At 41.9% G+C, this 25,859-nt stretch overlaps 1 protein-coding gene across 2 annotated transcripts; it reads right to left on the bottom strand.

The window, feature by feature from the left end:
- Positions 1-4,385: 4,385 nt before the first annotated feature.
- Positions 4,386-23,081, bottom strand: TRAPPC6B (trafficking protein particle complex 6B). Of its 2 annotated transcripts, none has more exons than XM_033188208.1 (6): positions 22,475-23,081; positions 16,456-16,523; positions 15,254-15,371; positions 10,894-10,977; positions 8,002-8,095; positions 4,386-6,954 (listed from the first exon to the last, which is right to left on the bottom strand). In XM_033188208.1, exons 1-6 carry the CDS (start codon positions 22,553-22,555, stop codon positions 6,923-6,925), a joined length of 477 nt encoding a protein of 158 aa, XP_033044099.1. In that variant the 5' UTR covers positions 22,556-23,081; the 3' UTR covers positions 4,386-6,922. The 2 variants fall into 2 exon arrangements, with proteins under 2 accessions (XP_033044099.1, XP_033044100.1); XM_033188209.1 differs by lacking the exon at positions 22,475-23,081 and adding an exon at positions 22,344-22,460.
- Positions 23,082-25,859: the final 2,778 nt, after the last annotated feature.

The following is a 25,859-nucleotide window of genomic DNA, read 5'->3' as shown; positions in this document are numbered from 1 at the left end:
TGCACTGTAAATAATTTTCCTTATTTTTTAAAATTGTGCTTTCTACAATACAAACTTTTTGTTGTCATTTTGTTATTGTGGTTAAAAAACATGAAATATGGCTGGGCACAGTGGCTTACACCTATAATCCCAGTGCTTTGGGAGGCCGGGGCAGGTGAATCACTTGAGGTCAGGAGTTGGAGACTAGGCTGGCCAACATGGTGAAACCCCGTCTCTACTAAAAATACAAAAAAAAAAAAAAAATTAGCTGGGCGTGGTAGCGGGCGCCTATAATCCCAGCTACTCTGGAAGCTGAGGCAGAAGAATCGCTTGAACCTGGGAGGCGGAGGTTGCAGTAAGCCAAGATCGCACCACCGCACTCCAGCCTGGGCAACAGGAGCAAGACTCCGTTCCCCCTCCCAACAAAAGAAAAAGAAATCCAAATCCACCCCCAACAAATGTTTTAGGTGTAAAATATAGTCTTGTTACCTGTATGCATATTGTTGTACAGATCTCTAGAACTTTTTCAACTTGCATGACTGAAACTCTATACCCACTGAACAACTATCATTTTTTCCTTCCATTATCCTTTCGTAATCACTATTCTACTTTCTGCTTCTGAGTTTGACTGCTTTAGATACCTCATATAAGTGAAATGATGTGCTATTTGCTCTTCTATAACTGGCTTATTTCATTTAGCGTAATGTCCTCAATATTCATCCACGTTGAAGCCTATGTTTTTTTTTTTTTTTTTGGAGACAGAGTCTCCGTCACCCAGGCTAGAGTGCAGTGACGCAATCTTGGCTCACTGCAACCTCCGCCACCCAGGGTTCAAGTGATTCTTGTGCCTCAGCCTCCCAAGTAGCTAGGACTACAGGTGCACGCCACCACACTCAGCTAACTGTTTTGTATTTTTTAGTAGAGACGGGTTTTCGCCATGTTGGCCAGGCTGGTCTTGAACTCCTGACCTGAGGTGATCCACCCGCCTCGGCCTCCCAAAGTGCGGGGATTACAGGCATAAGTCACCGCACCCAGTGAAAAATCTCTTTTAAGGTTGAATAGTATTCCAATCTATATATATATATATCACATTTTTGTTATCCATTTATCCATTCATCCTTAGATATAAAGGTTTTCACCTCTTGGCTATTGTGAATGTTGCAATGAACACAAGTGAAAAGACCCCTTCAAGATTGTAATTTCAATTCTTTTGGATAAAAGCTGTTTCATCCTGGCTGAACCTGAGGCTACAGTCACCCCAAAAGAGACAGCAGAGGAATTCCCATAAGGGACTGCCCCAAAACATCTGGAAAGGAGGCTGGCTGGAATTCCAAAGAAAGAAGCACTAAACATCAGTGATCAGTCCAGAGCATTTATAAGGGAACTTATATAGAGAGGAGGCTGTGGTATCTCCTTGCTGGGACTGGTGAGATAAGGGATTTTCTTTCTCCCTGGGTATGTTCAACCTGTGAATGTACACAATGACGGGGTCAGGGTATAAAGTTTACATGAGGGCTTAAGAAATTTGGCTCAGGGTTGGAGCTAGTTCCTTTCAGGGTTTTGGTCAACAATCTGAGAAACCTTTATCAGTGCCTGGGAATGTTCAAAGCCCTGGCTTGGGTTCAAGCCTGCAGGGCAAAACAAGCAGCTGGCCAGCACACACAATGGTTAAAAACCTTGTGTTTCTGAGTCAGGATAGAGAAAAAGTGAAGGAAACTGAGAGAACCAACATACCCCCAAGTGGGACTGTTGGATCTTACAGTTCTACTGTTAATTTTTTAAGGAACCTCCATATTCTACAGCAGCCGTATCATTTTACATTCCCACTAACAGTGCACAAGGATTCAGATTTCTCCCCATCCTCACGAATATATATATATATATATACTTTTGAGTTGTGTCTCTGTGTCGCCCAGGCTGGAGTGCAATGGCACTATCACAGTTCACTGGAGCTTCAACCTCCCATGCTCATGAAATCCTTCAGGCTCAAAAAATCTTCTTGCCTCAGCCTCCCAAGAAGCTGGGAGTACATGCTTGGCTAACTTTTTTTTTTATTTTAAGAGATGAGCTCTCGCTACATTTCCCAGGCTGGTCTCCTGAGCTCAACCAATCCTCCCATCTTGGCCTCCCAAAGTGCGTGGCTAACATGTGTGAATCACTGCACCCAGCCTGCTTGGCCTGCTCTGCCCTCCTGTATACTTGACTGATTGATTGATTGATTCTGAGACACAGTCTCACTTGTCGCCCAGGCTGGAGTGCAGTGGTGAGATCTCGGCTCACTGCAACCTCGACTTCCCTGGTACAAGTGATTCTCCTGCCTCAGCCTCCCAAGTAGCTAGGATTACAGGCACCAGCCACCACACCTGGCTAATTTTTGTATTTTTAGTAGAGACAGGGTTTCATCATATTGGCCAGGCTGGTCTCAAACTCCTGACCTCACGTGATCCACCCACCTCAGCCTCCCAAAGTGCTGGGATTACAGGTGCGAGCCACCTCACCACCATATATTTTAAATCATCTCTAAGCCAGGTGAGGTGGCTCACACCTGTAATCCCAGCACTTTGGGAGGCTGAGGCGGGCCGATCACCTGAGGTCAGGAGTTTGAGACCAGCCTGACCAACACGGAGAAACCCCGTCTCTATTAAAAATATAAAAAAATTAGCCAGGTGTGGTGGTGCATGCCTGTAATCCCAGCTACTTGGGGAGTCTGAGGCAGGAGAATCACTTGAACCCAGGAGGCGGAGGTTGCAGTGAGCTGCGATTGCACCATTGTACTCCAGCCTGGCCAACAAGAGCAAAACTCTGCCAAAAAAAAAAAAAACAAAAAAACTCTAGATTACTTGTACCTGTCATGTGATCAATACAAAGAGGAAAAAAATTACTTATACCAAGCACACTGTAAATGCTATGTAAATCATTGTTATACTGTAGTTTTAGAATGTGTTTTATATTGTCCTTGGTTTTCTTTTTTTTTTTTTTTTTTTTTTTTTTTTGAGACGGAGTCTTGCTCTGCCACCCAGGCTGGAGTGCAGTGGCCGGATCTCAGCTCACTGCAAGCTCCGCCTCCCGGTTTACGCCATTCTCCTGCCTCAGCCTCCCGAGTAGCTGGGACTACAGGCGCCCGCCTCGTCGCCGGCTAGTTTTTTTTTTGTATTTTTAAGTAGAGACAGGGTTTCACCGTATTAGCCAGGATGGTCTCGATCTCCTGACCTCGTGATCCGCCCGTCTCGGCCTCCCAAAGTGCTGGGATTACAGGCTTGAGCCACCGTGCCCGGCCATATTGTCCTTGGTTTTCTTTTGTGTCTTTGGAGACGTAGTCTCACTCTGTCACCCAGGCTGGAGTACAGTGGCACGATCTCGGCTTACAGCAACCTCCACCTTCAGGGTTCAAGCGATTCGCCTTCCTCAGCCTCCTGGGTAGCTGGGACTACAGGTATGTGCCACCACACCCAACTAATATTTGTATTTTTAGTAGAGATAGGGTTTTGCCATGTTGGCCAGGCTCGTCTTGAACTCCTGATCTCAGGTGATCTGCCCGCTTCAGCCTCCCAAAGTGCTGGGATTACAGGCGTGAGCCCGGCCTTGTCTTTGTGTTTTTTTTTTTTTTTCCAAATATTTCAAAAATCAAGGTTGGTTGAATTCTTGGTCGAACCGTCAGATAGAAAGGGCCAAGTGTATATGGTTTGCAAATATTTTCTTCCATTGCTAAGTTGCCTTTTCATTGTCCTTTCTGTGCATCTTTTTAGTTTGATGTAGTCCTACTTGTCTATTCCTGCTTTTGTTGCCTGTGCTCCTGTTGTCTTATCCAAGAGATCATTGCCAAGACAAACGTATGAAGCTTTTCCCCTATGTTTTCTGCTAGGATTGTATAGTTTCAGATTTTACTTTTAAATCTTCAATCCATTTTAAGTTTACTTTGTTTATTTGTTTTTTGGAGTCAGAGTCTCGCTGTGTTGCCTAGGCTGCAGTGCAGTGGCTCCATCTCGGCTCACTGCAACCTCCGACTCCCGGGTTCTAGCAATTCTCCTGCCTCAGCCTCCCAAGTAGCTAGGACTACAGGCGCCCGCCACCACACCCAGCTAATTTTTGTATTTTTTTAGTAGAGACAGGGTTTCACTATTTGTCCAGGCTGGTCTTGAACTCCTGACCTCATGATCTGCTTACCTCGGCCTCTCAAAGTGCTGGGATTACAGGTTTGAGCCACCATACCCAGCCTTAAGTTGATTTCTATGCACGGCATTAAGGCAACAATCCAATTTCATTATTTTGTATGTGGATGTCCAGTTTTCCCGACACTATTTGAAGAGATTTTACTACATTTCTTTTTGTTTTACAATTTTCCTTTATGATTTCCAACATGTGTGTTGGAAAGGCCTTCTCGACCACAAAATCACAAAAGTATTATCATGTTTTCTTTAGTACTTTATTGTTTTCCATGTGAACCTTTAAGTTTCTCCCCACCTACTCCCACAGAAAAAGGGATATTCAATTGTCCCATACTATTTTTTGAATAACCTAACTCTCCCTTTGTTTCTACTAACAGAGGTTTCTTTTTGGCTACAAGTAACAATATACATATACTCAAAGTGAATGGAACAATATAAAGAATATCTCACATAACAAAAAGTCCACAGGTAAAGCAGTTCCCAGACTGGTTAATTCAGAAGCACAATTCAGGTGCTTTCTATCCACATCCTGCTATCCTCAGTGTCATAGCTTTCATCTCCATACTTGTCCTTTCATGGCCATCAGAAGGCCATTGCAGATTAGCTTCAAACATCCATATCACATATCTTCACTGAGAAGCAGAAAAGGGATGCCAGCAAATCCCTATCTTTTATCAGTTGTTAAGAGCAACAGAAAATTTCTTATTCAAAGTCTTCAGACTTCCTTTATCTCATTAGCCGAGATTCCATCAAATGATCAGGCAAGCCAATACCATGATTGGCACAGAATCTAATCAACACTCACCCTCTCTGGACTAGGGAAGCACCCTATTCTACAGCACAAGGCAGCCATACAGAGTTTTAGACCAAAAAGAAAAAAGAAAAAAACATGGGGCTTTGTCAGTAAGGAAGGGAGAACGAAACGGCTGATGGGTTGGCATATGAATGTCTAACCAACTTATCTGAACCCACCTTTTTCACACACACAATTCCCACACCTGTTTTATTTTGAAGTTCTCTACTGTGTTCTATTTTGATATTCTGTGTCATTAGCTATTCCTGGGTCCTTATGACTTTTAACTTAATAAACTTTATATATGTATATTTGGTAGGAACTTTCCTCAATTTTTTCAAAATTAAAATTTTTTCTCCAAAATATGTGAGAATTAGGATTGCAGTCATGCATTGCTTAGCAAAGGGGATACATTCTGAGAAATGCATCATCATTAGGAGATTTTAAAATTGTACAATCACAGAGTGTACTTACACAAACTTAGATGGTATGATCTACTATACACCTAGGCTATGGCCTTTTGCTCCTAGGCTACAAACCTGTACAGCATATTATTGTAGTGAACACTGTAGGACACTGTAACACAATGGTAAGTACTTGCATATCTAAACATAAAGAAGGTACAGTAAAAATACAGTATTGTAATCTTATGGAACCACCGCCATATATGTGGTCAGTCATTGACTGAAACATCATTATAGGGCACGTATCTAGAATTTAATAAACCAAGGTAAACAAGTATCTTTGTAATACTGTATGTACCCTTCCATGAAAGGAAAATGGTATGCCTCTAACTTGAGTTTTCTTTAATGTTCTAAAGTACATTTGTATAGTTTTTATTTCATGTTTTTAATGTAATGTTTGGTTTATAGTCAATCTTCTTAATCTGCCATTTCTATGGCAGAGTATCAAAATATCTTGTTTGGTGTGTCAGTCACTCCCTTCTGCAGAGTTCCCTGTCACACAAATACATGCAAAAGGGTAATAAATAAATGGAAAACAAAGTATAGTTTTAGTAATCAAAACATGCAAGGTTCTAACAAAAGCTGGAGATATCTGCTTATGCCAGATAATTTAAGTAAGAGAAAGTAAGTAGAAGAGGTGGTAAGAAAGATATATCAGATGAGCACTGACCCCAAACCACTAAGATGATATGGTCCTAAAAATGTCAGAATGACTAATCCAATTATCCACCTCTCTGCTCAGCTGGAAGAGTAAAGAAGGGAATAAAGATGTTAGACCCTTTACCAGGACTTCCATGCATGGGGAGAGAAGCTGAAAGTCAAAACTGTAACAGGAATAAATACAAAAATTCTTTCCAAACATACCTAATATTCTTTGGCCCTAGAGTCACTGAATTCACATTTAAACTAATCTATATTTCATTTTGATTACATTAATGGAGCTCTGAAGGAATGAAACATATTAAAGCAAAATTAAATTTATAAACAATTTAGGCAGTCATATATGTATTTATATATACACATATACAATGTATATATGAAATCCTTATACAGGTGGAGAAATTCTTAATAAATTATAAGCAATAAAATAAAAAAAATTTAGTATGTTTGCTTTTTAAAATAAAACAAATTCATACTTTATCAAAATTTGTTCATTCTTATCACAAATAATTCTATTGGTACCTAATTTTCTCTCATGCTAATTCAACAAACCCTGAGCTTTGTTTCTCCATCTATGGCTAAATACATATCACTCTAACCAAATAAAAAGGTTTAAAATAAGTGTCCTACATCTTGGTGTCTGGTTATTTGAAATCAGGTTTTCATTTTGAATAGTTTTGGTTAAGTGTATGTCATGGCAGAATGTCCCTTTATCTCCTTTGAGTTGATCTGTGTTAAACTGATAAAAATACATGCTTACTCCTGCACAAACATCAAACAATTAAATCATCACTACTTGAAATACTTTACATGAATAATTTATCTCTTCACACTGTTGAAGCCTTGCATTTCAGAATGTTCTACAGCTTCTGTATCATCACCTGAAATTTGCCTAAAAAAAAACATACAAATAATTATTTGATTTTTAGATACAAAGAAAACAAGTCTAAACATCAATTTTCTGTTCCATATAGGAAATAGTTTCAGTCAAGAAATCTGCTATGTCAAAAACTTTTTCACATTCTTCATAATATTCAATAAATAGTCAGTTCTATTTTTTCTTTTCTTCTTTGAGACAGATTCTTGCTCTGTCACCCAGGCTGGAGTGCAGTGGTGCGATCTCAGCTCACTGCAACCTCCACCTCCTGGGTTCAAGTGATTCTCCTGTCTCAGCCTCCTGAGTAGCTGGGACTACAGGCGTCCGCCACCACGCCCAGCTAATTTTTGTATTTTTTTTTAGTAGAGACAGGGATTCATCATATTGGCCAGGCTGGTCTCAAACTCCTGACCTCATGATAAGCCCATCTTGGCCTCCCAAAGTGCTGAGATTACAGGTGTGAGCCACCACGCCCAGCCAATCAATTCTATTTTTGGGGGATGATTATATGGTTTGTGAGTAAGCACTTTCATTTCTCTTTATGAATCCTACATTTGGGTACAGTATTTCATTACTAATGATCACTGTAAATGGAAATATAATAAAGTTCAAGTCCATTTTTTTCTCAGTTGGTAGCTCTGGTGAAAAGATCTTTAGGGAGACATTTAGTGATAAAAGAGTATCTGGTTTTACTTAGCTGTATATAATAGTTGTATCTTAAACAATTGTTTAAAAATAGCATTTTCAATGTTCTAGGGAAATCTGCTATCTTAAAACAGTGCACGAGATATTCAGAAGAATATCTTTAAAAAAGTCAAAGTTTAAATAACTTTAGAAGAGTTAAAAATCATCCCTTAAATTGTCTTATAAATTTGGATTTCTTTAGTCCATTATTCAAAAATTACTGAATATGAATATAGTATGCTACATATTACTAAATGTTACATTGATAAAACTAAAATGAAAGTTTCAGCATTTTAAATTTCCTCTCAATTAAAAAAAAAAAAAAAGACCTGAAAACAAATTACTAAAACATCTGTAAGAAAAGTGAATTCAACTTACAAGCAGGCATTGAAGACACTTCAGCTGTTACAATACTTTTTATTCCCAAGTTTGATAAGCCACCTCTGATTAAACCACATGTAAATGCTAAATACTAAAAGAAAAAAAATTATTAAAAATAGTAAGGATTTACTAAAATAGTAAAGCTATTGATAAATACAACATTACATGATTTATCATCAGTAAGTCACTCCTGTTTTAAAAAAGGATTTTGGAAGATTGTTTAAGTTACTGAAAAATATTGATAGATTTCACAGCTCCCCAGAAACTAAAGCATGGACATACGACTTAAGACTTAAGCCCAGCCAATTAAGCACTCCAGTCCAGGACTGTGAATCTAGAGTCACTGACAAAAACAAGCCAGAAACAGATAGGAATTAGTTCTGGAGGCAGTAAAGCTAGTTTGTGTCTACAGTCCATGCTGCCCACAGCATTATAAGTAGATACATTCTGTGGAGTGACTTGGCTATCTTACTGGCTGCCTTAAACTCCCCTGGTTATTGCCTATTTTTTGAGCTTATCAATTGTGTTAGCTTACAAGCAGAATTTCTTTCCTCTATTTACAACCAAGAATCTTGACTTTTTCAAGACTTACAGCTTGCCACAACAAAGAATTATCTGGTTGAAAGTATCAACAGTTATTTAAATAACAATATATTTAAATAAATATAAATAATATAAGATATTATTATCTTACAAATAATATACATAAATGGGTACTAATAAGTAACTAGATCTGAGTCATGAAATTCTAAGCGGAAGAGGTCTTAGAGATCGTTTATCCCAAGAGTTCTTAATCTGGGAATTTGTGACCCCTATGAAAATAAAAATCATGCATATGTGCGTATTTATGGGGAAAGGTGTTCCAATTCTCAAAGATGTCCATAACTCAAAATAGTTAGAAATCACTGAATTGGTCTAACTTACTCTTTTCACAGCTGAAGAAACCAAGATCCCAAAAAGTTAAGTGAGAACCAGAAACATTAAGTTAGATGTTAGTAAAAGAGAGAAAATACGCCAGGCGCGGTCTGCAATCCCAGCACTTTGGGAGATCTCTGTAATCACGCCTGTAATCCCAGCACTTTGGGAGGCTGAGGCAGGCGGATCATGAGGTCAGGAGTTCGAGACTAGCCTGGCCAACATGGTGAAATCCCGTCTCTACTAAAGATACAAAAAATTGGCCGGGCGCGGTGGCTCAAGCCTGTAATCCCAGCACTTTGGGAGGCCGAGACGGGCAGATCACGAGGTCAGGAGATCGAGACCATCCTGGCTAACACGGTGAAACTCCGTCTCTACTAAAAATACAAAAAAACTAGCCGGGTGAGGTGGCGGGCGCCTGTAGTCCCAGCTACTCGGGAGGCTGAGGCAGGAGAATGGCGTAAACCCAGGAGGCGGAGCTTGCAGTGAGCTGAGATCCGGCCACTACACTCCAGTCCGGGCGACAGAGCGAGACTCCGCCTCAAAAAAAAAAAGATACAAAAAATTAGCCAGGCATGGTGGTGCACATCTGTAATCCCAGCTACTCAGGAGGCTGAGGCAGAAGAATTGCTTGAACACAGGAGGCGGAGGTTGCAGTGAGCTGAGATGGCACCATTGCAGTCCAGCCTAGGCGGCAGGCCAAGACTCCGTCCAAAAAAAAAAAAGGCAGAAAATACATACATTAACCATAAAAATGTAATTAGAGCCTGGATACCCCAAAAATATAGAAAATAGGCAACCAGGCCAGATGCGGTGGCTCACACCTGTAATCCCAACACACTGGGAGGCTGACGTGAGGTGATCACTTGAGCCCAGGAGTTCAAGACGAGCCTGGACAACATAGTGAGATCCCATCTCTACAAAAATTTTGTTAAAAATTAGCCAGGCATGGTGGCCCATACCTGCAATCCTACCTCCTTGGGTGACTGAAGTGGGAGGATCATTTAAGCCTGGGGGGTCAAGGTCAAGATAGGCCATAATTGCACCACTACACTCCAGCCCGGATGACAGAGCAAGACCTTATCTTTTTTTTTTTTTTTTTTTGAGACGGAGTCTCGCTCTGTCGCCCAGGCTGGAGTGCAGTGGCCAGATCTCAGCTCACTGCAAGCTCCGCCTCCCAGGTTCACACCATTCTCCTGCCTCAGCCTCCTGAGTAGCTGGGACTACAGGCGCCCGCCACCTCGCCCGGCTAGTTTTTTGTATTTTTTAAGTAGAGACGGGGTTTCACCGTGTTAGCCAGGATGGTCTCGATCTCCTGACCTCATGATCCGCCCGTCTCAGCCTCCCAAAGTGCTGGAATTACAGGCTTGAGCCACCGTGCCCGGCCGCAAGACCTTATCTTAAAAAAAAAAAGGAAGTGATCTACCATACATCTACATTTCACTGTCATTTAGTTATAGTGTTTCTTTTTTGAGATGGAGTTTCGCTCTTGTACCCCAGACTGGAGAGCAATGATGGCACGATCTCGGCTCACTGCAACTTCTGCCTCCCGGGTTCAAGTGATTGTCCTGCCTCAGCCTCCCGAGTAGCTGGCATTGCAGGCGCTTGCCACAACGCTCAGCTAATTTTCATAGTTTTAGTAGAGATGGGGTTTCACCATGTTGGCCAAGCTGGTCTTGAACTCCTGACCTCGGGTAATCACCTGCCTTGGCCTCCCAAAGTGCTAGAATTGCAGGTGTGAGTCATCGCACCTGGCCAGTGTTTCTTTAATTGGTCACTCTATGACTATTATGCTACATTTTAGTGTTACTGTAACATGTCTCTCATTTCACAGAAAACTCTTTAAACAAAAAAGAACACCTTAAAACATATTTTTAATTCAACAGTCTGTTATGATTAGCATTGTACTTTTCCCTGTAGTCCTACTATTAACAGAAACCCCAAATATTATTAATTAATTATTCCATTAAATACCTTAGATGCATGTTCTAAATATTGTTTTCCTGCAGACATCTGAGTAAGCAGGCGAAATTTGTTGTCCTGAAGTACATAGATGCCCTGTTCCAAAAATAGAAAAAATATCCAAAGTCAATGTAGCTAGCAATCCTTAAAGTTATTTTATTCTTATGAAACAATGTAAGAGTTTTTTAAAGTTATTAAAAGTCTCCTTCCCATTGGCCAAATTTTCTTTTTCTGTTCTTGGGAGACAGGGTCTCCTCTGTCGCCCAGGGTAGAATGCAGTGGCACATTACGCCTCACTGCAGCCTCCAACTCCAGGCTCAATCGATCCTCCCACCGCAGGCTCCCAAGTAGCTGGGACTACAGGCGTGCATCACTATGCCCTGCTAATTTTTATATTTTTCTATAGATATAGGGTTTCACCATGTTGCCTAGGCTGGTCTCAAACTCCTGGGCTCAAGCAATCTGCCCACTTTGACCTCCCAAAGTGCTGGGATTACAGGCATGAGCCCACGTGCCCAGCCTGGTCAAATTTTGTTTAAATGAAGGAGTTTTGCAATGTTCAAGCTGAAGAGTTGCAAGTTCAATATTTTCACAACACTAATATCTACTGAACGGTTTTATACACTAAAGATACAAAGACTATATGAGACATAGTCGCTATTCTTAAAAACTCATAGTCTAGTATGATGGAATCATTAATATATGTCCACATGAAATAAGCTGTTGGTTTGTTTGTATATTTATTTATTGAGATATAAGCTCTCACTCTGTTGCCTAGGCTGGAGTGTGATGGTGCAATCACAGCTCACTGCACCCTTAAACACCTGGGTGTTTGAGCAATTCTCTAGGCTCAGCCTCCCGAGTAGCTGGGACCACAGGCACACACCACCACACCTGGCTCGTTTTATTAATTTTCTGTAGAAAGGGGGTCTCCCTATGTTGCCTAGACTGGTCTTGAACTCCAGGGCTCAAGTAATCCTCTTGCCTCAGCCTCCCAAAGTGGTGAAATCACAGGTATGAGTCAACACATTTGACCTAATTTTTATTTTTATTTATTTATTTGAGACAGAGTTTCACTCTTGTTGCCCAGGCTGGAGTGCAATGGCTCGATCTCAGTTCACCACAACCTCCACCTCCTGGGTTCAAGTGATTCTCCTGCCTCAGCCTCCCAAGTAGCTGGGATTACAGGCATGTGCCACCACACCCAACTAATTTTGTATTTTTAGTATAGATGGGGCTTCTCCATGTTGGCAGGACTGGTCTTGAACTCCCAACCTCAGGTGATCCGCCAGCCTCGACCTCCCAAAGTGCTGAGATTACAGGCATGAGCCACCGCACCTGGATTTATTTATTTATTTACTTACTTATTTATTTGAGACAGAGTCTTGCTCTGTCGCCCAGGCTGGAGTGCAGTGTCATGACCTAGGGTCACTGCAACCTCTGCCTCTCAGGTTCAAGCAATTCTCCTTCCCCAGCCTCCTGAGCGGCTGGGACAATAAGCGTGCACCACCATTCCTGGCTAATTTTTTGTATTTTTAGTAGAGACAGGGTTTCACCATGTTGGCCAGGCTGGTCTCGAACTCCTGACCTCAAGTGATCTGCCCACCTCAGCCTCCCAAAGTGCTGGGATTACAGGGGTGAGCCACCGCACCCAGCCTTATCTAAATCATGTCTAGAAAGTAAAAAATCAGAGTCATTTCTTCCCATTAGCATTCCCCGTAATTCCAAGCTAACGGTGGTACAAAATGAGTTTTTAGGAGAGACAGGGTTTCACCACATTGGCCAGGCTGGTCTCAAACTCCTGAACTCAGGTGATCTGCCCACCTCAGCCTCCCAAAGTGCTGAGATTACAGGGGTGAGCCACCGCACCCAGCCTTATATAAATCATGTCTAGAAAGTAAAAAATCAAGAGTCATTTCTTCCCATTAGCATTTCCCGTAATTCCAAGCTAAAGTTGGTACAAAATGAATTTTAGGCCAGGCACAGTGGCTCACACCTGTAATCCCAGCACTCTGGGAGGGCAAGGCAGGAGGATCCACTGAGCACAGGAGTTTGAGACCAGTCTGGACAACATAGTGAGACACTGTCTCTAATTAAAAATAAATACACAGATAAATAAATAAATAAATAAATAAATAATCCTACTGAGAGTACTAGATACATTTCTTTAATTTTTTTACTTAATCAAAATTCCAAACTACTCTATTTCCTTGAAGTTCATAAAATAAAATCTAATGAAGCTGGGAATGGTGGTGCATGCCTATAATCCCAGCTATGCAAGAGGCTGAAGCCAAAGAATTACTTGAGTCCAGGAGTTTGAGACCAGTCTGGGCAACATAGCGAGACTCTGTCTCCCTTTTAAAATTTTAATAAATACATAGTCTTCCATGTAATCTATTAATTTTGTAGTAAGAAAATCTTTTGGCCGGGCGCGGTGGCTCAAGCCTGTAATCCCAGCACTTTGGGAGGCCGAGACGGGCGGATCACGAGGTCAGGAGATCGAGACCATTCTGGCTAACACGGTGAAACCCCGTCTCTACTAAAAATACAAAAAACTAGCCGGGCGAGGTGGCGGGCGCCTGTAGTCCCAGCTACTCAGGAGGCTGAGGCAGGAGAATGGCGTAAACCCGGGAGGAGGAGCTTGCAGTGAGCTGAGATCCAGCCACTGCACTCTAGCCCAGGCGACAGAGCAAGACTCCGTCTCAAAAAAAATAATAATAAAATAAAATATTTTAAGAGTAGAAAATATGACAGCAGTAATAATCCAGGAGTTAAGAGTAAAATATGCTTTATAAATTAGACCTTAGAAATGACTATAAAGAATCTCTTCCTGCCACCCAAGATGCCCAAAGGAAAGGCCAACGTGAAAGAGGTGGCTCCAGCCCTTGCTGTCATGAAGAAACAGGAGGCCAAGAAAGTGGTGAATCCCGGTCGGGCATGGTGGCTCACGTCTGTACTCCCAGCACATTGGGAGGCTGAGGCAGGCGGATCACTTGAGGTCAGCAGTTCGAGAGCAGCCTGGCCAGCATGGTGAAATCCCATCTCTACTAAAAATACAAAAATTAGCTGGAGTGGTGGCACATCCCAGCTACCTAGGAGCCTGAGGCAGAATGGCTTGAACCCGGGAAGCGGAGGTTGCGGTGAGCCGAGATCGCACCATTGCACTCTAGCCTGGGCAACAGAGCAAGACTCCGTCTCAAAAAAAAAAAAAAAAAAGAAAAGAAAAAGAAAGTGGTGAATCTCCTGTATGAGAAAAGGCCTAAGAATTCTGGCACTGGACAGGACATCTACCCAAAACGGACCTCACTCACTTTGTGAAATGGCCCCGCTGTATCAGGTTGCAGTGGCATAAAGCCATCCTCTTATAAGCAGCTAAAAATGCCTCCTACAATTAACCAGTTCACCCAGGCCCTGCACCGCCAAACAGCTACTTATCTGCTTAAGCTGTCCCACAAGTACAGACCAAAGACAAAGCAAGAAAATAAGCAGAGGCTGTTGGCCTGGGATGAAAACAAAGCTGCAGGCAAAGGGGATGTCCCCACTAAGAGACCACTTGTCCTCCAAGCAGGAGTTTAACACCATCACCACCTTGAAGGAGAACACGAAGGCTCAGCTGGTGGTGACTGTACACTATGTGGATCCCATCAAGGTGGTTGTCTTCCTGCCTGCCTTGTGTCATACAATGGGGGTCCCTTCCTGCATTATCAAGGGGAAGGCAAGCCTAGGACATCTAGTCCACAAGAAGACCTGCACCACTGTCGCCTTTACACAGATTAACTCGGAGGACAATGGAGCTTAGGTTCAGCTGGTGGAAGCTATCAGAACCAATTACAACGACAGACACGATGAGATCAGCTGTCACTGGGGAGGCAATGTCCTGGGTCCCAAGTCTGTGGCTTGAATTGTCAAGCAGGAAAAGGCAAGCTAAAGAACCTGCCACCAAACTGGGTTAAATATACACTGTTGAGTTTTCTGTATATAAAAATAATTAAAATAATACAAATTCTTCAAAAAAAAAGAAATGACTAAAGACATAAAGGTGATATATTTTTGGTTCTGCATATTATCACCCCTAATGAACAGTAACTAAGGAACCAAATACTAAAAGCTATTATCATCCTGACTTTTGCTACTTTAAAAAACTTAACATAGCATATAACTGGGTGAAAGGAACAGCTATCATTACTGATAACTGTCCCTTTGTCTTTATTCAGTTCACACTATTGGAAGAAAAAACTAATAACCTATTAATAACATAAAAATACTAGAAAGTTAACCAGAAATTATTTTAGGTTTTAAATAAGTCACTAAAATACGATATTTATATTAAGTTAAAGAACTTTAAAATATAGGCCTTAATTAATTTAATTACCTGATGATTTGTTCTTAGATTGTCGATTTGTTTCTTGAATACCGTAGTCCAAAAATCTTTACAAATGAACTTCATGATATCCAACTCATCCTTGAACCTTGCAGTATCTTTTGTAAACCTAAAAAGATCAACTAGAAGTAATACAGTATTTATTCTCCAAAAAAAGCAAGAGGGACTAATTATTAACTAATTTCCAAATGCCGGAACAGCACTGAACATTTATTGGGTTTTTTATTTTTAATGTTAATTATTTTTTGAGACAGGGTCTGGCTCTGTTGCCCAGGTTAGAGTGCAGTAACATGATCTCGGCTCATTGCAATGTCTACCTCCCTCCCAGACTCAAGCCATCCTCCCACCTCAGCCTCCCTCACAGCTGAGACCACAGGCACATGTCACCATGCCCAGCTAATCTGTATATTTTTGTAGAGACAGGGTCCCAGTTTGTTGCCCTAGCTGGTCTCAAACTCCTGAGCTCAAGCAATTCTCCCATCTTGGCCTCCCGAAGTCCTGGGATTACAGGCATAAGCCACCACACCTGGCTGAACATTTAACACTCATAAAGTCATAAGCACCAGGCAACGTGATCCTATCTCAATGGATTCACATTACGTTATATAAATTATGAGGCCTCAAATTAGTCTAACATTATAGCCAAAATTTCAGGTGCAATGCATTCTAGCACATCAAAAAAACCACAAAAGAACAAAGAGCTGAGCATTATCATGACATTGTTACATAAAATATACTCAGAGTTTAACTATTCAGGTAGTGAGAAATACTAAAAAGAATTGATCTATAAGTTCAAAGATAATTATACGCATAAACATAGACTATAGTTACTTCAATCCTATGTACATAAAAATTCAATGCAAGTTAAAGAACCTAGTAGATCTTAAGCTGAAAACGCAGTAAGATTTTAGATAGTTGTTTCAATAGCTTCAGGAAGAAAGTCTAAAATAGCTTCAGGAAGAAAGTCTAAAATACATAAAACATATATTTTCTTTAAACATTAAAATAAAACTTGAATAAATGAGTTAAAAAGGCATTGAATCTAAAAATAAATTTTAATTTTTGAAGTAAAGAGAAGAAATAACATTCAGGAATTAAAATTAAAATATCTCAAGTTTTATGCAATCTTTTGAAATAGATCATCTTTGTTTATAACCTACCTGCAAGAAAATTTTCAAATCCAACCTGCTCACCTTTCTATCAATCCTTGTCCCACTCGAAACCCCATGTTTTCCAGCTTAGTAATACATCGTCCATTTTCCTGTTTTAAAAAATAATAGTTTCAAATACTTTTAGAACGCTAGGATGTTAGTATTCAGAAACTGTTTTACAACTTGGTTAAAAATATTAATGTAAACATTTATAATTTTTTCCCTGAAACATTTTAAGAAAAAGTGAATTATAAGGTAGATTTTATTTATTTTACTTTACTTTTACTAACTTTACTTACTTTTTACTATTTTTTTGATAAAGTTCAATTCATAATTCAGTTAACATATACATAAATAACCTACAAACTTCAATAGAAGGATACATTTTTAAAATTTATTTTATTTTGAGATGGAGTCTCACTCTGTCGCCTAGGCTGCAGTACAATGGGATCATCTCAGTTCACTGCAACCTCCACCTACAGGGTTCAAGTGATTCTCCTGCCTCAGGTTCCCAAGTAGCTGGAATTATAAGCACCCACCACCATGCCTGGCTAATTTTTGTATTTTTAGTAGAGAAAATACCAAAATACAAAATGTTGGCCACACTGGTCTCAAACTCATGACCTCAAGTGATCCACCTGCCTCGGCCTCCCAATGCGGGGATTACAGGCATGAAGCCACTGCACCCAGACAGAAAGACACATTTTAAAACCACTTGGAAGCCCATCTCTATAGAAGTGATTTTCCCAGGATAGTAACCAGATGTAACCTAACCCAACACCATCTTAACTGGCAGAGGTTCAACGGGTCGAAGCTTTGTGCTCCTCCCCGACACCAAGTTTTAAAATACAAACAAACCTCTCAAGGTGCAGTGGCTCATGCCTGTAATCCCAGCACTTTGGGAGGCCAAGGCAGGAGGATCACTTGAGCTCAGTGGCTCAAGACCAGCCTGAGCAACATAGCAAGACCACATCTCTACTAAAAATAAAAATAGTTGGGCACGGTAGCATGTGCCATTTTGGAGGCTGATGCAGGAGGATTGCTTGAGTCCAAGAAGTTGAGGCTGCAGTGAGCTATGATCACGTCATTGCACTCCAGCCTGGGCAACAGGTTGAGCAAGGGACCCTGTCTCAAAAAAAAAAAAAAAAAGAAAAGAAAAGAAAAAAGAAAGAAATAGAAAGAGAGAGAAGAGAAAGAAAAGAATTTCACTATTATTTCTTCTTAGGAGAAAACTCCGGCCGGGCGCGGTGGCTCAAGCCTGTAATTCCAGCACTTTGGGAGGCCGAGACGGGCAGATCACGAGGTCAGGAGATCGAGACCATCCTGGCTAACACGGTGAAACCCCGTCTCTACTAAAAACTACAAAAAACTAGCCGGGCGAGGTGGCGGCACCTGTAATCCCAGCTGCTCGGGAGGCTGAGGCAGGAGAATGGCGTGAACCCGGGAGGCGGAGCTTGCAGTGAGCTGAGATCCGGCCACTGCACTCCAGCCGGGGTGACAGAGCGAGACTCCATCTCAAAAAAAAAAAAAAAAAAAAAGAAAACTCCAACCTACTTATGAGACCAACCACAACACAATGAAAAGTTGCACTACTTCAGAATATTAGTAACAGCTGATGTTGGTACAAATAACTGATATTTATTCTAGAGTCCTTATAAATAAAATCCCACAGTTAGCATTTGCATCATCAGCTAGAGGGTTAGTTAACACGTAGTAGAATGAGGACTTACTCAAGGTGTAATACACAGCATTTTACTACTATGAAAACAAATGTAGTACAGTTAGGAGAAAACCAAGTGGATTCTTAAGTTACACACATCTTAATGACAAGACTCCCCATCATCTGTCAATGTAAAACAATTTTTAAATGTTGACACTACAATATTTAAAATAGCTATCATAAACACACATAATGTAGTCCATGCTAGGTGTGTGTTTGTTTGTTTAAGGAAACTGTAAGTTATACTGTGGATAAAAGGCTTGTATCTTCACTCTTGAAAAGGCCCACATCCTATCACAGTAATGCATGGTCAGACTTAGCCCCAAATGTTAAACACCTGGATCAAGACATAACCAGTTATATTGCAAAAGGAACCTATATACATTTATTTATCAACTCTAGTTCCTTAATAGCTACCTAACAAGTCATTAACATACAGAAACATGCATCATGAGAACCAAGAAATATCACCCATCCCTTCTGCATATCAACAACTTGTCACTCCTGAGCAACAGTGCTTATATCACTGAGGTCTATGAACAGTCACTTTTCACATTCATCCCAAGAGACAGAATGACTTACGCAGAAATGCAACATATTATAAATAATTTCTCACCAAAAAGTCACAAATTAAACCAAAATATTTTACAGAATTTATATAAAATGCCTTAAAATTAGTCCATTTTAACAGAATTCCTCTTTATAAATAGTTTGATAAACATTGATTTGTAGGGTTAGAACACTGTTTCTTTTATCTCACCTCAAATCTTATGGAAGTTTATTTTGCTATACTGAAAATCTGTAAAACTTTATTTCACTTAAAAAAGCTTTTCAGGGCCGGGCGCGGTGGCTCAAGCCTGTAATCCCAGCACTTTGGGAGGCCGAGACGGGCGGATCGCGAGGTCAGGAGATCGAGACCATCCTGGCTAACACGGTGAAACCCCGTCTACTAAAAACTACAAAAAACTAGCCGGGCAAGGTGGCGGCGCCTGTAGTCCCAGCTACCTGGGAGGCTGAGGCAGGAGAATGGCGTGAACCCGGGAGGCGGAGCTTGCAGTGAGCTGGGAGATGGCCACAGCACTCCAGCCTGGGTGACACAGCGAGACTCCGTCTCAAAAAAGACACATAATCCTGTTAGCGAGAAATGGATTTTATACGTCTTGTCAGACATAAACAGCATGGTTTTTATAGATCTTTTTATGTCTGAAAAAAATCTCTAAAAATCACTTCTGGATGACAGGATTATGTATCTTTTACATTTTTCATGATGAAAAATTTCAAGCAGGCCGGGCGCGGTGGCTCAAGCCTGTAATCCCAGCACTTTGGGAGGCCGAGACGGGCGGATCACGAGGTCAGGAGATCGAGATCATCCTGGCTAACACGGTGAAACCCCGTCTCTACTAAAAAATACAAAAAACTAGCCGGGCGACATGGCGGGCGCCTGTAGTCCCAGCTGCTTGGGAGGCTGAGGCAGGAGAATGGCGTAAACCCAGGAGGCGGAGCTTGCGGTGAGCTGAGACCCGGCCACTGCACTCCAGCCTGGGCGGCAGAGCGAGACTCCGTCTCAAAAAAAAAAAAAAAGAAAAAAGAAAAATTTCAAGCACACTCAAAGTAGGGACACTAATATGAACCCTCATATACCCGTATTTCAGTATGGGTTCTGATTATGAAGACTACCACATAACTGTTATTTATATAATTTTTGCTTATTATGTACTTTCAATTTTCCCCCCACCATAAATACACTGCAGTAGAAAAAGAAAGTTATTTTTAGCCTAAATGATTCAAAACTATGAACTTCCTTTCTCTTATATGATTAGTCCATCTCTTAAAATTATCAGGCCTGAGTAGAACAGCTCTGTTCATTTTAATCAGGATTAACCCACTGGAAAAAAAAAAGAAAGGCATTTTAAAAAGAAGAAAAAATATTATTCTAGACAAGAGTCAGAAGAGGGCCAGGTGCAGTGGCTTATGCCTGTAATCCCAGCACTTTGGGAGGCCAAGGCGGGCAGATCACCTGAGGTCAGAAGTTCAAGAACAGCCTGGTCAACATGGTGAAACTCTACTAAAAATACAAAAAAATTAGTCAGGCATGGTGGCCGGCACCTGTGATTCCAGATATTCAGGAGGCTGAAGCAGGAGAATGGCTGGAACCCAGGAGGCGGAGGTTGCAGTGAGCTGAGATCACACCACTGCACTCTAGCCTGGGAGACAAAAGCAAAATTCCATCTCAAAAAAAAAGGAGAGAAGAGGAAAGGTAAGAAGGGAGGGGAGAATGAAGAGAACTGAATACACAAGTGATTGGGGGGACCAGGGGGTTATAACAAAAAAGTAAAAGGGGTGTGTTAACTGTTCGAGAGGGAAAAGGAAGGCTAGCTTTGCACAAACAGTAAACACTGATGTCAATAATAAAGTCAGAAGTTTGTAACTTGAAAAAAATCTCTATTATAGATGGATCATTTGAATAAGAATAGAATTTGCTTCATTTCCAATAACCTTCCAAATGTATAATGCCTATCCTTCTTGTGGGTAAACTGGCAGTACCTTTTTTTGAATGTCATACAGGCACCTCAAAAGTTCAAGCTGCCCCAAAATAACTCATTATCTTACCTCCTTATTTTTTTATTCTCCTTTATTCCCTTTTCTGATTAATAGCACCACCATCCAAACCAGCTGCGCAAGCTAAAAACCTGACGATAATTTTCAACTCCTACTCCCATCCTTAAACAAGACCTACAGAATTTCACTTTCTACCTCTCAAATCTGTTACCTGCTTTTCTCACTATCCCTGTCTTAATTCAGATCGTCATCATCTCCTGCAGTGACTCCCGTAATAAAGGATTTTTCCCCTACAAGGATCTTCCCTATCTAGCCCAAACACTGGATTACTTTTCTAAAATGCAAATGATCCACATCATTCCCTTCCTTAAAAATATTCCCTTGAAAAGATCCGAATTCTTTAATTACACAGAGGTTTCTTTCTTTTTTTTTTTTTTTTGAGACGGAGTCTTGCTCTGCTGCCCAGGCTGGAGTGCAGTGGCCAGATCTCAGCTCACTGCAAGCTCCGCCTCCCGGGTTTAGGCCATTCTCCTGCCTCAGCCTCCCGAGTAGCTGGGACTACAGGCGCCCGCCTCGTCGCCCGGCTAGTTTTTTTTGTATTTTTTAGTAGAGACGGGGTTTCACCGTATTAGCCAGGATGGTCTCGATCTCCTGACCTCATGATCCGCCCGTCTCGGCCTCCCAAAGTGCTGGGATTACAGGCTTGAGCCACCGCGCCCGGCCTACACAGAGCTTTCTAACTTCACCTCTCAATTCTTCTTACTCTCCCTCTATTCAGTCTAGTCACAAAGAAATGCTTAAGTGTCTTTAAATCCACCACTCTTTCATACCTCTAAGTCTTTATCTTTGCCTAGGATACATTTCCTATCTCCACTCTCCACCCATTTTTTTACCAATAGCATTAAAGAAAGGGCTCCTGACTTGAGCACGACTTCAGAATATTTCTAAAATCTGTTACAACTCCATGATTCTACCAGCCAATACTTAAGTGTTAACTACTCATTAAATCACTATTCCCTAAAGACTGTGAGGCAGAAGTTTTATTTTATTTATCTAGCAGTGTCAGCAGCGACAGGCCCACAATGACTGAATAAGGACCCCCACATATTACAAGTAACCGCTACATACTATCACATTTCGGATTAAGTTACATTTAAAAAAAAAAAAGTAATCTCTACAACTCTACAAGGATGGGGCCATTGTTCCATTCACTACTACATCCCTGACACCTAGAACTAGCTCTGACATAACGGGCACTAAATAAATACTTTCTGAAATAATTCGTGTTCCCTAATTATCCTAACGCCTGCAAACTTTCCCCTGCAAACTCAACCTTCATTAGGCTTCAGTTCTCAAATTGTGTGGAGTTGCACTGAGCATTAGGAATGAGGAAGGAGGGACAGGTCTGTCCAGTGCATGGCTGAAGTGCTGGAGGTGCCAGCAAAACTAAGTAGGGGTGTCAAAATCAGCTCTGCAGTTAACCCTCCCGTAAACAATGGCAGGGACAACACTAGAAGTACCAAAATCTGTGGGGTGCAAGACAAACGTACGGGAATAGACAAAAAGGAATCAAATGGAATATACGAAAGAGAAAACGATGAAAGATGACGGTTCAAAGGAGACAACTGACAGGTTCCAGGGTTTAGGATACCTGGAGGTAGACCATTTTGTGTACACCTCGGGAGGCATAGGGTGGCATGGGACGGGGGTTGAAGGAAAGCACTGAGGGAAAACAAGGTGTGTCACCGCAAAAGGACCGCAAGGGCGTGTGGCAGCACTCACCACCTCCCCCTGCTCCGCGGACTTGTACACTCCAGACACCATCTCGTTATGGAGAAGCAAAAACAACGCCTCATCCGCCATTTCCTGCTAATTCTTCCAAGCTCCGAGTTTTGGCTCCCGCTTGAGCTGGTCTGGGGATTCCGGATCGCGCCTTGAGCGACCTGACCGGCGCCGCGACTCCGTCAGGCCGCCATTCTGTCCCTGTGGCTAAGAGACCGAGGTATTCACACAGCTTCCCAAAGGCTGGTACTGAAGTGAGTCTGGTACTGGAGACAGCCCACACTCCGGGGCTACCAAGTGCTAGGGGCCGAACGAAAGTTTGACAGGAGCTCTAACCCAAGCGAACCAGCTGAGATGCTATCCGGCCGCTGGGCGGGGGCAAAAAAAACAACTTCCGGTCCCCTCTACCCCGGCATTCGGCCAGCTCTATGATCACTGAGTTCCTCTCTCCCAAGCCCGGAGAGGCCAACGCCCGGATATGAGGAAGGTTCCCCTCCCACCACGATGTCCCGGGCCGAACAAGATAAGACCTAGAGACCTCCCGCCTGGCCCGGGCACGATGGCTCACGCCTGTAATCCCAGCACTTTGGGAGGCCGAGGCGGGTGGATCACCTGAGGTCGAAAGTTCAGACCAGCCTGAAAAACCTCGTCTCTACTAAAAAAACAAAATTAGCCGGGTCTGGTGGCGCATGCCTGTAATCCCAGCTACAGGCATGCGCCTGGCATGAGCCTGAGGCAGGAAAATCGCTTGAACCCGGCAGGCGGACGTTGCGGTGAGCTGAGATCGCGCCATTGCACTCAAGGCTGGGCAACAGGAGTGAAACTCCGTCTCAAAAAAAAAAAAAAAAAAAGAGCTCCCGCGGCCACCTTCGTGTTAATTAGCAATAGAAGTTAAAAAAAATCACAATAATTTATATTGGCTTCATCAAAAGCATTCACTTCTCGCCATATGTTCTTCAAATATGAAATGTTGTAAAAAGAGTTTAAAATATAATACATTTTCAGAGTTCAAATTTTTTAAGTATTGAGAAGTTATCCCAATTCCTATTGAATTAAGCCCGGGTATACAAAAAGAATTACAGCCGTTTTGACCACCAGGAATTTTCCTGTTAGTGGGGTGCAAGGGACAAGGGAAGTGGAGCAAGCGAAAAACAAGATACACTTGAACCGGAAAATACAGACTAATCAGAGGATTAGGTGAAAAGTGCTACAGAATTCAGAAAAGCGATGTCACTGCAGGATGGAGTTCCTAATCATTTACAGCAGTCTGAGACAACTGTAGGAATTGTCTCACTGCATATGCAAATAAATATACATGCTACATCATAGTATATACATCTTAAATTTAGCAAATTCAACATTAAGCATGTTGCTTAGCCTGTGATTAGTTATTTCCTTGGTAATTCACAAAACAAATATTTTTCCCCAATTATCCCAGTTGTTTTCCCCCAAATTAACATTTTGAGTTTTCTCAAATTGTTAACAATAACCTCTCAACTTTTCATGCGTGAGCCGGCGCGGTGGCTCATGCCTGTACATTCCAGCACTTTGGGAGGCCGAGGCCTGGGGAGGATCACGAGGTCATGAGTTTGACAGCAGCCTGGCCAACATGGTGAAATCCCGTCTCTACTAAAAATACAAAAATTAGCCGGGCGTGGGGGCAGGTGCCTGTAATCCCAGCTACTCGGGAGGCTGAGGCAGGAGAATCACTTGAACCCGTGAGGCGGAGGTTGCAGCAAGCAGAGATTGTGCCACTACACTCCAGCCTGGGCAACACAGCAAGACTTCGTCTCAAAAAACAAAACACACACAGACACACACACTTCATGCCCTTTCACAAGAATTTAAGATCATGTTCCAAAATTTTAATTGTGGTAGGTTTTTTTTTTAAACACGTCCCTTCTAATATTTGAATCAGTTTATTCCATTCATCACATAAATCCAGTATAAAAGTTCCACTTAAGCCTTTGAAAACACTAAATTGTCTAATTTTGAAGAGTATTTTGCAATGGTAATCTTAATTTTTCCAGCACTAAATTTTCCCTTATGTGAAATCAGGTCCTTTATGTGTAGATTACATTCTTGCCCTCATCACTACCACCAAGAAAAAGGTGTCCAAGTTCACCACATAAGTCAAAAAGTAAGTAATTGGCCAATTTATCAAGGTTGACTTCTCCAACCACAATAACATGAGGCTTTTAAAGTATGTTTTTGGATACAAAGGAAACTGATATTTAATGAGGACCCACTAACCATTGAACACAACATCCTACTGATCCTTCTTCATAAAGTTAAATTGCCAAGGCTCCTAGGAATAGATCCTATGGAAGCAAGAAGAGAGAGAGAGAGAGAGAGAGAGAGAGAGAGAGAGAGAGAGAGAGAGAGAGAGAGAGAGTGTGTGTGTGTGTGTGTCACAGAGACAGAGTTTTGCTCTTATTGCCCAGGCTGGAGTGCAATGGCACCATCTCAGCTCACTGCAACCCCCACCTCCCAGGTTTAAGTGATTCTCCTGCCTCAGCCTCCCAAGTAGTTGGGATTACAGGCATGCACCACCACGTCCAGCTAATTTTGTATTTATAGTAGAGACAGGGTTTCTCCATGTTGGTCAGGCTGGTCTCGAACTCCCAACCTCAGGTGATCCACCCGCCTTGGCCTCTCAAACTGCTGGGATTACAGATGTGAGCCACCGTGCCTGGCTGTGTGTGTTTTGTTTTGTTTGAGGCAGAGTCTCACTGTTGCCCAGGCCAGAGTGCAGTGGCAAGATCTTGGCTCACTGCATGCAACCTCCACCTCCCGGGCTCAAGCAATTCGCCTCAGCCTCCCAAGCAGCTAAGACTACAGGCGCTTGCCACCATGCAGGACTAATTTTGTATTTTTAGTAGAGACAGGGTTTCATCATGTTGGCCAGACTCGTCTCAAACTCCCAACCTCAAGTGATCCGCCCACCAAGACCTCCCAAAATCCTGGGATTACCAGGCCAACCATACATGGAAACATTCTTACACTTGCTGAATAGGCTCTACTATTATCACACTCTCAACCCTCAGGTACTGCCTAAGGTTGAACACAGATCTGTAACAAGATCAATGAGGCTAAGTATGCTCACAATCAGAATTAAATAATTGTCAATCTTCTTCCCTGTTATTCATCTCTACATTTTTTTCTTCTATAGCACTTCCTGCTTTCTAATATGCTATACAATTTATTTATTTATTTATTTATTTACTTATTTATTTTTGAGACAGAGTCTCACTCTGCTGCCCAGGCTGGAGTGTAGTGGCACAATCTCGGCTCACTGCAACCTTCACCTCCCAGGTTCAAGCCATTCTCCTGCCTCAGCCTCCCGAGTAGCTAGTATTACAGGTGTGGACCACCACACCGGCTA

Source organism: Trachypithecus francoisi, unplaced genomic scaffold, assembly GCF_009764315.1.
Source record: "Trachypithecus francoisi isolate TF-2019V2 unplaced genomic scaffold, Tfra_2.0 Lachesis_group3, whole genome shotgun sequence".
Classification (NCBI taxonomy): Eukaryota; Metazoa; Chordata; class Mammalia; order Primates; family Cercopithecidae; genus Trachypithecus; species Trachypithecus francoisi.
This window is presented reverse-complemented; position numbering and strand designations above follow the sequence as displayed.

Bases quoted from the DNA above. Each gene is read 5' to 3' on its own strand.
- TRAPPC6B (XM_033188208.1), bottom strand. From the start codon at position 22,555: ATGGCGGATGAGGCGTTGTTTTTGCTTCTCCATAACGAGATGGTGTCT. The intron at 15,372-16,455 runs GTGAGCAGGTTG...TGATCTTTTTAG, and splicing joins GGACAAGGATTGATAGAAAG to GTTTACAAAAGATACTGCAA. The intron at 6,955-8,001 runs GTAAGTTGAATT...GTTTTTTTTTAG, and splicing joins AGTGTCTTCAATGCCTGCTT to GCAAATTTCAGGTGATGATA.